At 35.8% G+C, this 12,474-nt stretch overlaps 1 protein-coding gene across 1 annotated transcript; it reads left to right on the forward strand.

The window, feature by feature from the left end:
• Positions 1 to 6,768: 6,768 nt before the first annotated feature.
• On the forward strand, positions 6,769 to 9,732 carry LOC108451772 (uncharacterized). Its single transcript, XM_017749450.2, has one exon. It carries the CDS (start codon positions 7,055 to 7,057, stop codon positions 9,284 to 9,286), a length of 2,232 nt encoding a protein of 743 aa, XP_017604939.1. The 5' UTR covers positions 6,769 to 7,054; the 3' UTR covers positions 9,287 to 9,732.
• The last annotated feature ends 2,742 nt before the right edge of the window (positions 9,733 to 12,474 follow it).

Consider the following 12,474-nt stretch of genomic DNA (forward strand, 5'->3'; position numbering starts at 1 on the left):
CTGAGTGATGAATGAATTCCCTTGAATTGGAGTTTTGGAGAAAAATTGGCGTGAGGGTGGAGGAGGATACTCCGGCGGTGGTAGAGGTTCATTAGTCTATAAGTCCTGCGCCAAAAGAATATTATATCTGAAGTTGGTTATGGTCGTGGTCGAGCAGGACATGACAGTCGTAGAGAACCTTTCCTAGTGGAGTTTCGAGTCCCTGAGTAATAGTGAGCTTTGGAGCTCTTTATAACTGTGATAGAATCAGACACTCTTTTAGGAAATATATAAGGAAGGGTAAGTACTCAATATGAATTAGCCGAAATTAAAAATTGTAAAATAATAATTATACTTCCTAATAAAAATAAGGTGAAAGAAAAATAAAAAGTAGTCTTAAAATAAAACAAAAGAAAAAACATAAAATAATAATTAAAAGTTGTTAAACATCTTCATCGTTAAATGGTTTGCGAATTTTGAATTTGGGCGAGTCTGAAAATTGTCCCACGCCCATGTTCCTTGGGTGTGTTTGTGCGCACGGTAGTGTCGCACAGCCGTGGCTGGCGTTGTTCGCTTCTCCCATGCCCGTGTATGCAGGCCCACGCCCGTGTTAATTTAATAGGTTCACCCACGGTTGCTTAGCACGGGCGTGTAACACGCCCGTGTTAATTTGACAGGTTCGACCACGGGTTCAAGGCACGGGCGTGGCCCACGCCCGTGCTGTTTTGGCAAGTTCGCCCACAGCCATGTCGTACGGCCGTGGATTTATCGTAGCCCGTGTTGGGGAAATCTTTACCCTGTTTCCACACGGTCATATGCACGCCCGTGTGCTTGGTTGTGTCTGTGTGGTAAACCTATATTCAATAGCTCCGTTAGCAAGTTAGGTGTTAAACATTAAAATTGAAAAAAGTTAATACAGTTAGTGCTCGGGTTGCCTCCCGAAAAGTGCTTATTTATAGTCTAAGCTTGACTTACCTCTCCATTGAATGGTAATGGTGGTTCAAGGAGTTTATACTCCTCATTCTGGCTATCATTCTCATCAAAATAAGGTTTTAGACTGGTGTTGTTTACCTTAAAAGTGCCGAACTTGGGATGACTTACCTCGATTGTACCGAATGGGAAAATGCTAAGTACCGTTAGAGGGATTTCTTCATTCGGTTTGGTAGTGACAATGTGAGGATCTGCGGTATCTAATAATACTTTATCTCCAACCTTAAGTTGATTTGGGGAGGTATTGAGCTCGTTCTGGCGTAGTTTTGGTTTATCGTGTGTTCTCAGTTTATGCGTCTGCCATTCATCTAGCTCCTTGATTTGTAGCCTTCGATCTTCACGAATAGGTCTTTTGCTACTGCTTGAGAATGGCTCATGTACTTCTTTCAGACTCATTTCCTGCAAAGTAGGTTGCACCATATTGTCAGTTTTAGTAGAATGGTTTAAACGATCACCTTCAATTTCCGATGTGTTGCCAGAATTGCGAGCTTGAATGGTGATTGTTTCGTCTCCCACACGGAGTGTGAGCTCACCTATACCAACATCAATAATCGTTTTAGCAGTTGTTAAAAAGGGTCTTCCTAAAATCAAAGGAGTGTTGCTATCCTTCTCTATGTCTAAAACAATGAAGTCAACGGAAAATATAAATTTATCTATTTTAACTAGCACATCTTCAATAATACCCCTAGGAAATCTTATAGTTTTATCTGCTAATTGAATGCTTATCCTAGTCTGTTTGGGTTTCCCAAGACCTAATTGTTTGAACATTTTGTAGGGCATGATGTTAATTCTAGCCCCTAAATTAGCTAATACAGTATTAACATCTAAACTACCAATTAAGCAAGGAATCGTAAAACTCCCTAGATCTTTTAGTTTGTTGGGTAGTTTATTCTGTAGAATAGCTGAGCAAACTGTATTTAGCTCCACATGCGATGCCTCGTTCAACTTCCGCTTATTTGCTAAAAGCTCCTTTAAAAATTTCATTGCATTTGGCATCTGCGATAGAGCTTCAACAATTTACTAAATTATTCATCTGAGTGGTCTTTCCTTGTCACGTTGGGGTATGGCACACGAGGTTTATATTCAACATTCACTGATTTGTTTTTATTATGACCTACCTCACCTTGACCTCTGCTTACCACAGTTTCTTGCCTCGGTTCTAGCTCAGGCTCAACAAATCCTTCTTCATCTTGAACATTAATCGCGTTGAGCTGTTCCCTTGGGTTAGGTTCAGTATTACTTGGCAAGCTACCTTGTGGTAATTCGGAGATTAGTTTGGACAGCTGACCTATCTGAGTTTCGAGCCCTTGGATCGACGCTTGTTGATTTTTAAGTGCTGTCTCGGTGTTTTGGAAATGGGTTTTTGACACCGAGATAAATTTAGACAGCATCTCTTCAAGGTTCGATTTCTTTTCCTATTGATAGGGTGGTTGTTGAAAACCCAGAAGATGTTGTGGTCTTTGATTTCCTTGACCGCCCCACGAGAAATTGGGATGGTTCCTCCAACCTGCATTATAAGTGTTACTATATGGGTTATTTTGGGATCTAGAGTTATTGTTACCCATATATTGGACTTGTTCCTCCTCGATGCTAAGGTTGAAGGGCTGATACTTTGTGCATGCTCTTCCTCCATTCGTCTTGCACCTCATTACTGGATGTACCTGTGTAGAACCAAGTAAACCGTCAATCTTTTTATTTAGAAGTTCTACATGGTTTGACAGCATAGTAACCGAATCGACGTATAAACGCCTGCTGTTTTAGTTGGCTTAGTCCTCATGACTTGCCACTGATAGTTATTCAATGACATCTCTTCAATAAATTCGTAAGCATCTTCAGGTGTTTTGTTGTTGATGATTCCCCCGACTGCTTCATCAATCATTTACCTTGTCGAGGGGTTCACACCATTGTAGAATGTTTGAACTTGCAACCATAGAGGTAATCCATAGTGAGGACACCTTCGCAGTAGGTCCTTATATCTCTCTCACACATCATAAAGAGTTTCTAAGTCCATCTACACAAACGAAGAGATATCATTACGTAATTTAGCTGTTTTAGCCGGCGGGAAATATTTTAATAGAAATTTTTTTGTCGTTTGTTCCCAAGTAGTAATTGACCCTCGTGGTAACGAGTTCAACCACTGTTTAGCTTTGTTCCTCAATGAAAAAGGGAATAACCGAAGACGAATGGCATCGTCAGAAACGCTATTAATTTTAAATGTATCGCAGAATTCGAGGAAATTTGCCAAATGAGTGTTTGGATCCTCATCCTGCAAACCATCAAACTGAACAAATTGCTGTATCATTTGAATTGTGTTAGGTTTCCGTTCAAAATTATTTGCAGCAATAGCAGGTCTAACTATACTTGACTCAGTTCCTGTTAAAGTAGGTTTAGCATAATCATACATAATACGCGGAGCAGGATTCTAATTAACAGCAATCGTAAGAGGTAGTGGATTTTCTTGGTTTTTAGCCATCTCCTCGGTTGTGGTTGAAGTATCATCCTCTTGCTCGTTCTCTGTGTATCTTAAGCTTAGCCTTATTTATCTTTGGTTTCTGTAAACTGTACAATCGATTTCTTCGTAAAAAAGTAGTGGTTCTGACGGGTTTCTTCTAGCCATAAACTATAAAAACCTAGCAAGAGAAAGAAAAATTAAATTAATAAATAATAATAAAAATAAAATAAAATTAACTTGCAAAAAAAAATAGCTAAAGTAATAAAAATTGAGTGTTTTTAATATCTTAGTTCCCCGACAACGGCGCCAAAAACTTGATCGCGATTTTCGTGATAGGTAAGTTTTATATATTTATAATTAATCATTCTTGAAAACTAACTATTATCACGATGTAGGCAAGTGTACCTATCGAACAATAGTATAGTTTTAGCAAGACCGGATTGTCGAACCCAAAGGAACTAAAAGTACTAGTAATGACTGTCTTTTTATTATCTAGCCTAAGAATAAGCGGGTTTTGTTTTAAATTCACAGAAAGTAGAATTGGGGAATTACTTTTGGAAAAACGATTGAATTAAGACAATACCTAAGGAAGAATCCACCTAGACTTCACTTGTTATTCTGACTCCGAATCGGATGATTTATTCATTTAACTTGTTCCGTAGAGATCCCTAAGTTATGTTATTATCCCTATTCAAGACTAATAATGTCTAATCCCTAGATTGAATAATTGAGACTTTTCTCTAATTAACACCTTAGGGTTGTATTAACTCGATCTATGGATCCCCTTATTAGGCTTCACCCTAATCCGGCAAAATCTTGTCACCCTATCTCTAGGCGCGCAATCAATTCCGCTTAATTATGACAAATGTACTCTTAGACAGGGTCTATTCCTCTTCTGAATAAGAGCTTATCTTAAATCAGTATCCTGGGACATCAAAACAAGAATTAAGAACAAATAATTAAGAACAAGTTAAATATTTATCATACAATTCAGAAAATAATAACAAGATTCGTCTTAGGTTTCATTCCCTTTAGGTATTTAGAGGATTTAATTCATAACTAAAAAAGAAAACATCTCAGAAGAATAATGAATACAAAACATAAAGAAAACCCAAAACTCCTGAAGGGAAATTGAGGGGAGATTTTCAGTCTTAATGGTGAATCCGGCTTCTGAGATGGATCAATAGGCTTCCCTTAAGCAGTTCCTGCCTCTTTTTCTCCGCCTCCCTTTTTCCTCTTCCTTTAGGGTGTATTTATAGGCTTTAGAATGCTAAAAGCCCTCAAAATTAGCCTTTTCCGAATTGGACTCAACTTGGGCTCGGCAGGGACACGCCCGTGTGACACTCCCGTGTGCGATTACTTCAGGCCGTGCTCGAACGTGTTAGAATGGCACGGCCATGTGGTCTGCCCATGTGAGGAAGTCCAAGCTGTGTTGATTTCGTACGTTGGTCAATTTTCTCCGTTTTTGGCCAGTTTCTCATTCCTTTCGCTCTCCTATGCTCACCTAAGTATAAAACATGAAATTAAAGCATTAGGAGCATCAAATTCACCAATTCTAAGGAAAAATCATCCATAAAATGTGTTAAGTATGGGATAAAAATATGTATAAATTACAGTTTATCAAATAACAAAAAAGAAGATACATTTTCTTTCTTATGTAATTTTTTTTACTGGAAAAAATTATTTGTTCTTTCTTTCTTCTCTTCTCCCTATCTTCTTCTGCAATTTTTTTTTCTGGTGTGTGCCTTCGTTTAACACTGATGGCTTAAATAGAGAGTTTGGAGGAATGGGTGCCGCCTGTACCACGTCAGCAACTAGTGCTGCCTCTGTCGTGCCGCCTCTGGCACATCCTCCTTTTTTTTTAACAGTTTATGTTTTTTTTTAACTAATATTTTTTTTAACAAGTGTTAGAAAAGTAAGGTGATCATGCCTCTGCTAGAGGCGGCACCACCCTACATATACCGTTTTGGTACATAATTTTATGTTTGTATTATTTTGGCCTTTTTTTTATATTAAATTAGTAAAAAAACCCATCATAATCTAGTGCCTATTAAAGTTTTATTTACACGGAGGGTTTTTTATTGTTATAAAACTCTTGATTCAATTGATACTTAATTAACTTGTAATATTAATTAACTTAAAGAATTACTAAAATATTATTTCATAGTAAATATTACAATAAACGTAACCATTCTATTTTTATAGTGTAGAAACAAAATCTATAAGGTTGGGTTTTGGGCACTTGATTGATATCTGAAAATTTTGGCTCTCAATCAAAATTCAAACTTAAAATATTCTCTCTTTATAATTTGTATTTAGTGTTAACCTCTCCTCAATGAACCTAATCCCAACCGATTTTTCTCTCGCAAGATTTGAGAAAATTTTGGATGGGAAGGGAGGAACGATTGGTTTTTAGACGCCCATGGGAATCCACTTCCACCGTTTTTAATTCTCCTATTGGATTAACGGTCAAATTTAATATTTTTTTCTTAACTCATCGTGAATTCAAGACTTATGAATGTCAAGCTAGTTAAAAAAAAATGCATCCTCAAAAATAACATATATTGATAAATAATAGACATAAACATAAATTTAGCCTATAACATTTATATTTTTGTTAATTTAACCTCAACTTTTTAAAATATGTTAAATTTAACTATCAAACTTTAAAAAAAGTTGAATTGTTGTTTTTAAAGTATAATAACTTATTTGACCTTTAACTTTACAAAAAAAAAAAAGAAGACATTTTAGCTCTTCATATAATTTGTATTGTTTGTCTTATCACTCCAAAATAGCAGGAAAAGTTAATGTCATTAATTTTGCTAACATGACATATATGTGGAGGCATCCATATAGCAATTCATGTATATGCCACATTAGTAATTATTTAATTTAAAAAATAAAAAATAAAGAATATTTTTATATTTATTAATTTTGTTATGATTTTTTAAAATTTTTAAAAATAATTAATTATTGATGTGGCATCTACGTGTATATTAAAATTTCCATTCATTTTTGGTAATTTGACAAATAGTGCTAGTTTAAGGGTAAAAGAGACAAAATTAGATGAATGACTAAAATAATTTTTTTTTGTAAAGTTAGAGAACTAAATAAGTCATTATATATTTTTAATGAAATTCTAACTAAAACGTTAAATTTTTAAACATGACAGTTTAAATGACAATTCACTCATGGTATCATTTAACATGAAGTACGTGTGGATTGACAAGTGAATTATCGGTCAAATTTAACTTAAAAAGAATAAAGATTAAATTAAGTAAACGTTATTCCTAAACAATATTAAAATGTTTAATTAAAAGTGAAAAAATAAAAAAAATAATATAGAAAATATTAGAATTTGGTACAGGAACATTATAGCAAATAAAAATGTGTTGGAAAATGGGAATAAATTATGGGTTTCAAATGACTGCAGTTTTATTTATTGCTTCTTAACTAACACACGGTAATATTTGTTTGTATCAAGGTTGGGGCGTGAAAGGTTTGCGGATGAAGTCGTAAATCGTCGCTTCCGTCTCGTGTAATGCCAGTTCCTATTCCCCCAAGTCTCAACCCAACCTAACCTTGTGTCTCTCTTCTCGTCTTTGATTCAACCCCAAGTCCACCTTCATCCCCATGGCCTCCCCCAGTGACTGTCCAGATCAATCCCAACCAGACCCCATCGAAAACCCTAACCCTCCCCAGGAATCGCTCCCTGAAACCCTTCCATCCCAAGACAAGCTCGATGATCAAGAAGATCTACTCGAAGATGAACCCAACGCTGACTACCCTGATCTGTCTGTTCCTTCTTCTCCACCCAATACCGACCTCCATGTCACCACCCCCACTGGCTCTCGCCGTGGCGGGGGTCCTAAACGGAAGAAGGCCGCAACCAAGAGACGCGCTCAAGAGAAGAAGGCCCAGAAGAAGCTCGAGATGCTGACTGAAGTCTTCAACCCCATTCCCTTTCTCCCCAACAAAACCCTAGATTTTTCTTCGCACGAAAACCTCCTCAAGCGACTTGGTTTGTGGGATTTTGTTCATTTGGATTTCGATGGAAACCTTCGAGCCGATCTGATCGCGCAGTTAATCGCTACGTACAACCCGCAATCGCGCGGTAGCTACGTTAATGGCTATCGCATTGGGGTCAACCGGGCCGACTTAGCCCGTGCTTTGAATTTATCTGTGAAGAAGGATAAGGATAAGGATAGCATCCTTGATATTGAAGAGTCAAAGGAATCGGTAGGCTTTCTTGAGGAATTTGTGTCAAATTGGGTGCTTTTGCACGAGGATACGTGGATGATGCCAGCGGAGGTGTTGAACTGGACTAAAATGATTAAAGAAGGCCATTTCGAGAAGATAGATTGGGCTGGTTTGATTTGGTTTATGGTGGAGAAAGAGCTCACGTCTGCCCCTAAATTAGGGAATTGTTACTATGCCTCGCACATGCAGTGTTTGATAAAATACCAGAAAGAAGAGCTGCTGCTGCAGAAACCAGAAAAGGATGCTTATGAGGCCAAGGAGGAAGAGGAAGAGCATAACGTTCCTGAGGATTTCAAGACGTCTGTTGATTTGGCTGATGAATCTCACGGGGGATCACAGTTGGAGGAGCATAATATTGAGTTGAGTCTTGGTGGGCAGGATAATTTGATGAATAAAGATGATGCTGAAAAGGAGGCTGCTGTAGGGGATGAGGATGCCATGGATTGTGAGGAAAGTAAGGGGGATGGGCCTCAAGACGTACAGTGGAATTTGGATGGAGACAACTATATGGATGTGGGTGGGGAGAATTTCTTAAGACCGTGTAATCTTGGTGATGTTGATATGGTGGAAGAAAGGAAACAAGAGAAAGGAGAGGAAGGAGAGATGGAAGAGGGAGAAGGAGGAAATGTAGAGGAACAAGAGGATCACGAGGAACAGGAGGTACAAGATGAACAAGAGGAGCAGCATGAAGAAGGCTTTACTATTTCCCCAAAAGGTGACAATTTGGAGGCTGTGCACTCGGCAAATCTTCTTGAAGGAATGGAAACTGCCGATGTCCCTTTTACAACTGGCTTGCACATTCGCGATAACTCATCAGGGGAATTCCTTGTCTCCAGGGTTGATGCTCGGACAGTTCCTGCTGTCTCATCATTTCTGAGTAATGGTAACAAGAGAGAGATTGGTCATGAGAATGATATATGTCATAATTCCTTGAATCTTAGCAATAAGAGGTTGAGAACTGATGAGCAATGGGATAAGTCATCTGATTTTGATACGTGCATGGAACAAATGCAGCATTGGATGGACAAAGCAAGAATGTTGTACGCTGCGAAAGACCAGGCTTGTGGAGATTCGAGTATGCACCAACAAGTGTTGCTCCATGAGTTGCAACGGAGGGATACCCTTATCGAGCATTTGCAGAAGGCCAAGTTTGAAGAGCAGCAGAAGAGACAGATGGAGGTTTATAGGCTTGAGCGTGAGCTCTATTTGATGGAAAACCTTTTAGATGGATACAGAAAGGCTTTGAAGGAAACAAACAGAACTTTTGCTGAGTATAGAGCACGTTGTCCCCTGCCGGATGAACCACTTTACAAAGATGTCACTGGGTCTGGGGGCTTAGTACTGAGCACCAGGGAAATAGAAAAGCTGCGTCTGAAACAAGAAGAAGACGACAGGCTTAATAGACTGTTAATTGAGAATAAGATAAAGGATTTTGAAGCTGGGTGGATAAGGAAATTCGACGCACACAAGGATGCAGTTTCTCTTCTGAGTGACAAATTGACTAACGCAGAGAATGAAGTTAAACTTCTCAAAGAGCTTTGCAACCTAAAGGTTTCAGCAGGTACTCCAGAATGTGTTCCAAATGAATCTGGAATGTCTAGTTAGTAAGGTATGTCTAGTAAGTTTTTATGTAGTGCAGAACTACTCTTATTTATATGTCAAACAATATGCATCATGCGCGGCATCTACGAATGGAGGCTTTTGTTCTAGTTGGCTCACTATATGGCAGATTTGATATGCAAAGTTAGTAGCAGCAGGTAGTTTAGGTTCTCGAAGTTTTTTGTGTTTCATATTAAGAGGTCCATACTTCATTCTGATTTACTTGTTTTACTTAAGGACTTCACTGGAAAATGCTGAGAACCGAAATGGATGCTTCAATCTGTCTCTTCAGTGGATAAGTTAGATGAGGACTCCGCTGGATTATATGTCTTGTTATGAACTGGTTATTGTGCTATAGCAAGTCTGTCAACAATGGGGATTTGGGCAGACATGGTTTGAAAGGTTTCTTTTTCGATTAGTCTGTTTCTAATAAATATGGAAATATGATTCAATTTTTGTCTTCAATTAGGGGGGAACTTAGTCTAGCAGAAATTTGAGTTGATCGAGGAAACTACTGAAACCAAAGTTATAATATATATAAAAATTGTAATCCAATGAAATGCGACAAAAATTGTTCTTAAAAATACTTTGTACCTGAACAGAGATTTAAACCCAAAGCTTGATTTAAAGTTTTAGGGATACATGGGGTTCAGTTGATGAGTGTAGGTGTTTATTCACTAAATCTCATGCACGAGACTGGTTAAAATATGTGCAGAAAATCGTGTTCAAGCCTGGTCTGTTTTTTTAACACCCTACCCAAGTCTAAAATAAATTGCTTAAATTTAGACATTGATCCATCCCTCTTTAAATGGGGGTACATCTTTCTTTAGAAATTTACATAGTATCCATCCCATTGATTCTCTTAAAAGATTTGCTGTATTGGATTGTCGTGGGTCTAAGAAAAAAAAAACTTGGTTTTTATTCCTGATTTAAATTCCAGAACTCTGAATGCTCTTGTATTTAAGAGAGAAGATTACATTTTATTAAAAAAATGGATAAATTAACCTTTATATATGTTAAAAAAAAAGTGTAAATTGACCCGGGTTAAAAGTTTTATCCATATAAGCTGTTAAGTGATGATTTGTTTTTTTTTTTTATGTAAGTGATGTGGAATTAAAAGATGGGTAGGATTAGTCAAAAATATCATGGAGGCCAGAATTAGGAGTAGAGTTGTTTTTTATCCCCTCTACTAAAAAAAGATGCAAATTAATATCTATAGATTATATTAAAGAGCAAAATAGTTCTTTTGTTAAAAGATCCATCAATTTCTAATGTTAAGTGATGACATGGATAGTGGAGCAATCAGAAAACATAAGATGTGTCACTTGTACCTTATGCTTGATGTGGTGTTTTGTTATGTCAAGAAATATTTTAAAAAATTAAAATCCCTAAAAATAATTATTTTAAAATTCACGTTATAAAAATTATAAAAATATATTGGAATTATTAAAACGTCCATAATGAACTTAGACAAAATAATTACTTAAGAATTATAATAAATTATAAATTATTATTAAATTTTTAAAATTAATTAAAAATTATTATGCAATGTTACTATTATATGTGCATTTAATTATAAAAATAATAATAAAATAGTACTTATCAACTTGATTAACTAAAAATATTAACTTAATTAAGAAAATATATATATATATATATATATATATATATATATATATATATATATATATATAAAAATTCTTTAAACATGTTACGTGTATATATAATTTTTACATTTTAAAACAATTTTCTATATACTTTTAGATTTTTAAATTATTCAAAAATCATTTGTCTAGGTTTATCTTAAATGTGATTTTTTAAAATAATTATAATTTTTTATTTTTAAGATTTTTAATTTTTAAGTATTGTCACATCAGCATGAGGTACACGTGACATGTCACATGTCAGTGTCTGATTGGTCTTCCAGCCACCAGTACTTAACAATAGAAATGGATGAATCTTTAATAGGGCTACTTTGTTCTTTAATTTAACGGATAGGGACTAATTTGCCCATTTGTTTGAAATAGAGGGGGCAAAAATGCAATCCAACTCCTAATACAAGGGCTTACATAGTACTTTTACCTAATCCTACCCATCATTTATTTCTAAGTCACTTGTATAATTATTTTTTAAAAGTTAAGTCATCACTTAACAAAACATATAGATGGATCTTATAACACAAATATCAATTTACACTTTTTTTAATGTATAGGGGTTAATTTACTCATTTGTTTAATAAAGGGAAAAATTTATATAAACTAATTATTAACTTGTTGTAATTATTTAAATATAAAATAAAAATATGAGAAAATACGAATTGTGAACTCTAATATCTCCTTGTATTGTTTCACAATGATATATTATTTTGTTTAATTACACATTGATATTTTGTTTTAATATTATGGCTAAATTAGCCTTAAAAAAAGCCATTTTTAACAAATATTTGAGTGAATAGGTCGATTTCTGGAATATTTACTGGAATAGGCTGATTTTGGAAGACGCGTTTTCACTTTCTTTTTCCTCGATAGCGTTTAGGGTTTTTAAGGGCTTTAAGGTTTGTTTAGGGTTTTGTTTGTTTAAGATTTTGTTTGAGGGTTTTAGGGTAGTAAATGTATATTAGGGTTTGTTTTAAAGGTTTAGAATTTATTTTTGGGTTGTAGATTTTAAGGTTGGAAATAATCGGAGACCAATTTATTTGTGTTTGAGTCTGAGGTAGACATTGGAAATAATGGGAGGCCAATTTATTTGTGTTTGTGTTTGTAGGTTTTAGAGTTGCAATACAAAAAGCATCTAATGCAATGGTTCCGTCTCGACACGATAGATGAAATGTGGGTCTCGGAGTGCAACTGCATCATCGTTAACTCAAATACACCTTAAAATTAGCACACTTTCTCCTTTAAACAGAAAAATCTATCCGTCGAAAAAGTTAAACAGTTGAAAGTAAAATATAAACAATGGTGTAGAAAAGATTTTAGGGGTGAAGGGAGGTAGCCAAGAAAGTTGATGTAGTAAGGGGAGCAAACCCCCTTTATATAGGCAACCGGGTGGGCAACGAGTGAAAAAGAAAACAACATTGTGCCTTGGTTAATCTGAAAATATCCCGAGATTCTTAGGATATCTGAAAAATGAGGACTGATAATCTCGAGTTCTAGAAACTTTTTAAAGGGTTGAAAATGTGAGAGGGAAAACACACT

Source organism: Gossypium arboreum, chromosome 10 (genome assembly GCF_025698485.1).
Source record: "Gossypium arboreum isolate Shixiya-1 chromosome 10, ASM2569848v2, whole genome shotgun sequence".
NCBI lineage: Eukaryota > Viridiplantae > Streptophyta > Magnoliopsida > Malvales > Malvaceae > Gossypium > Gossypium arboreum.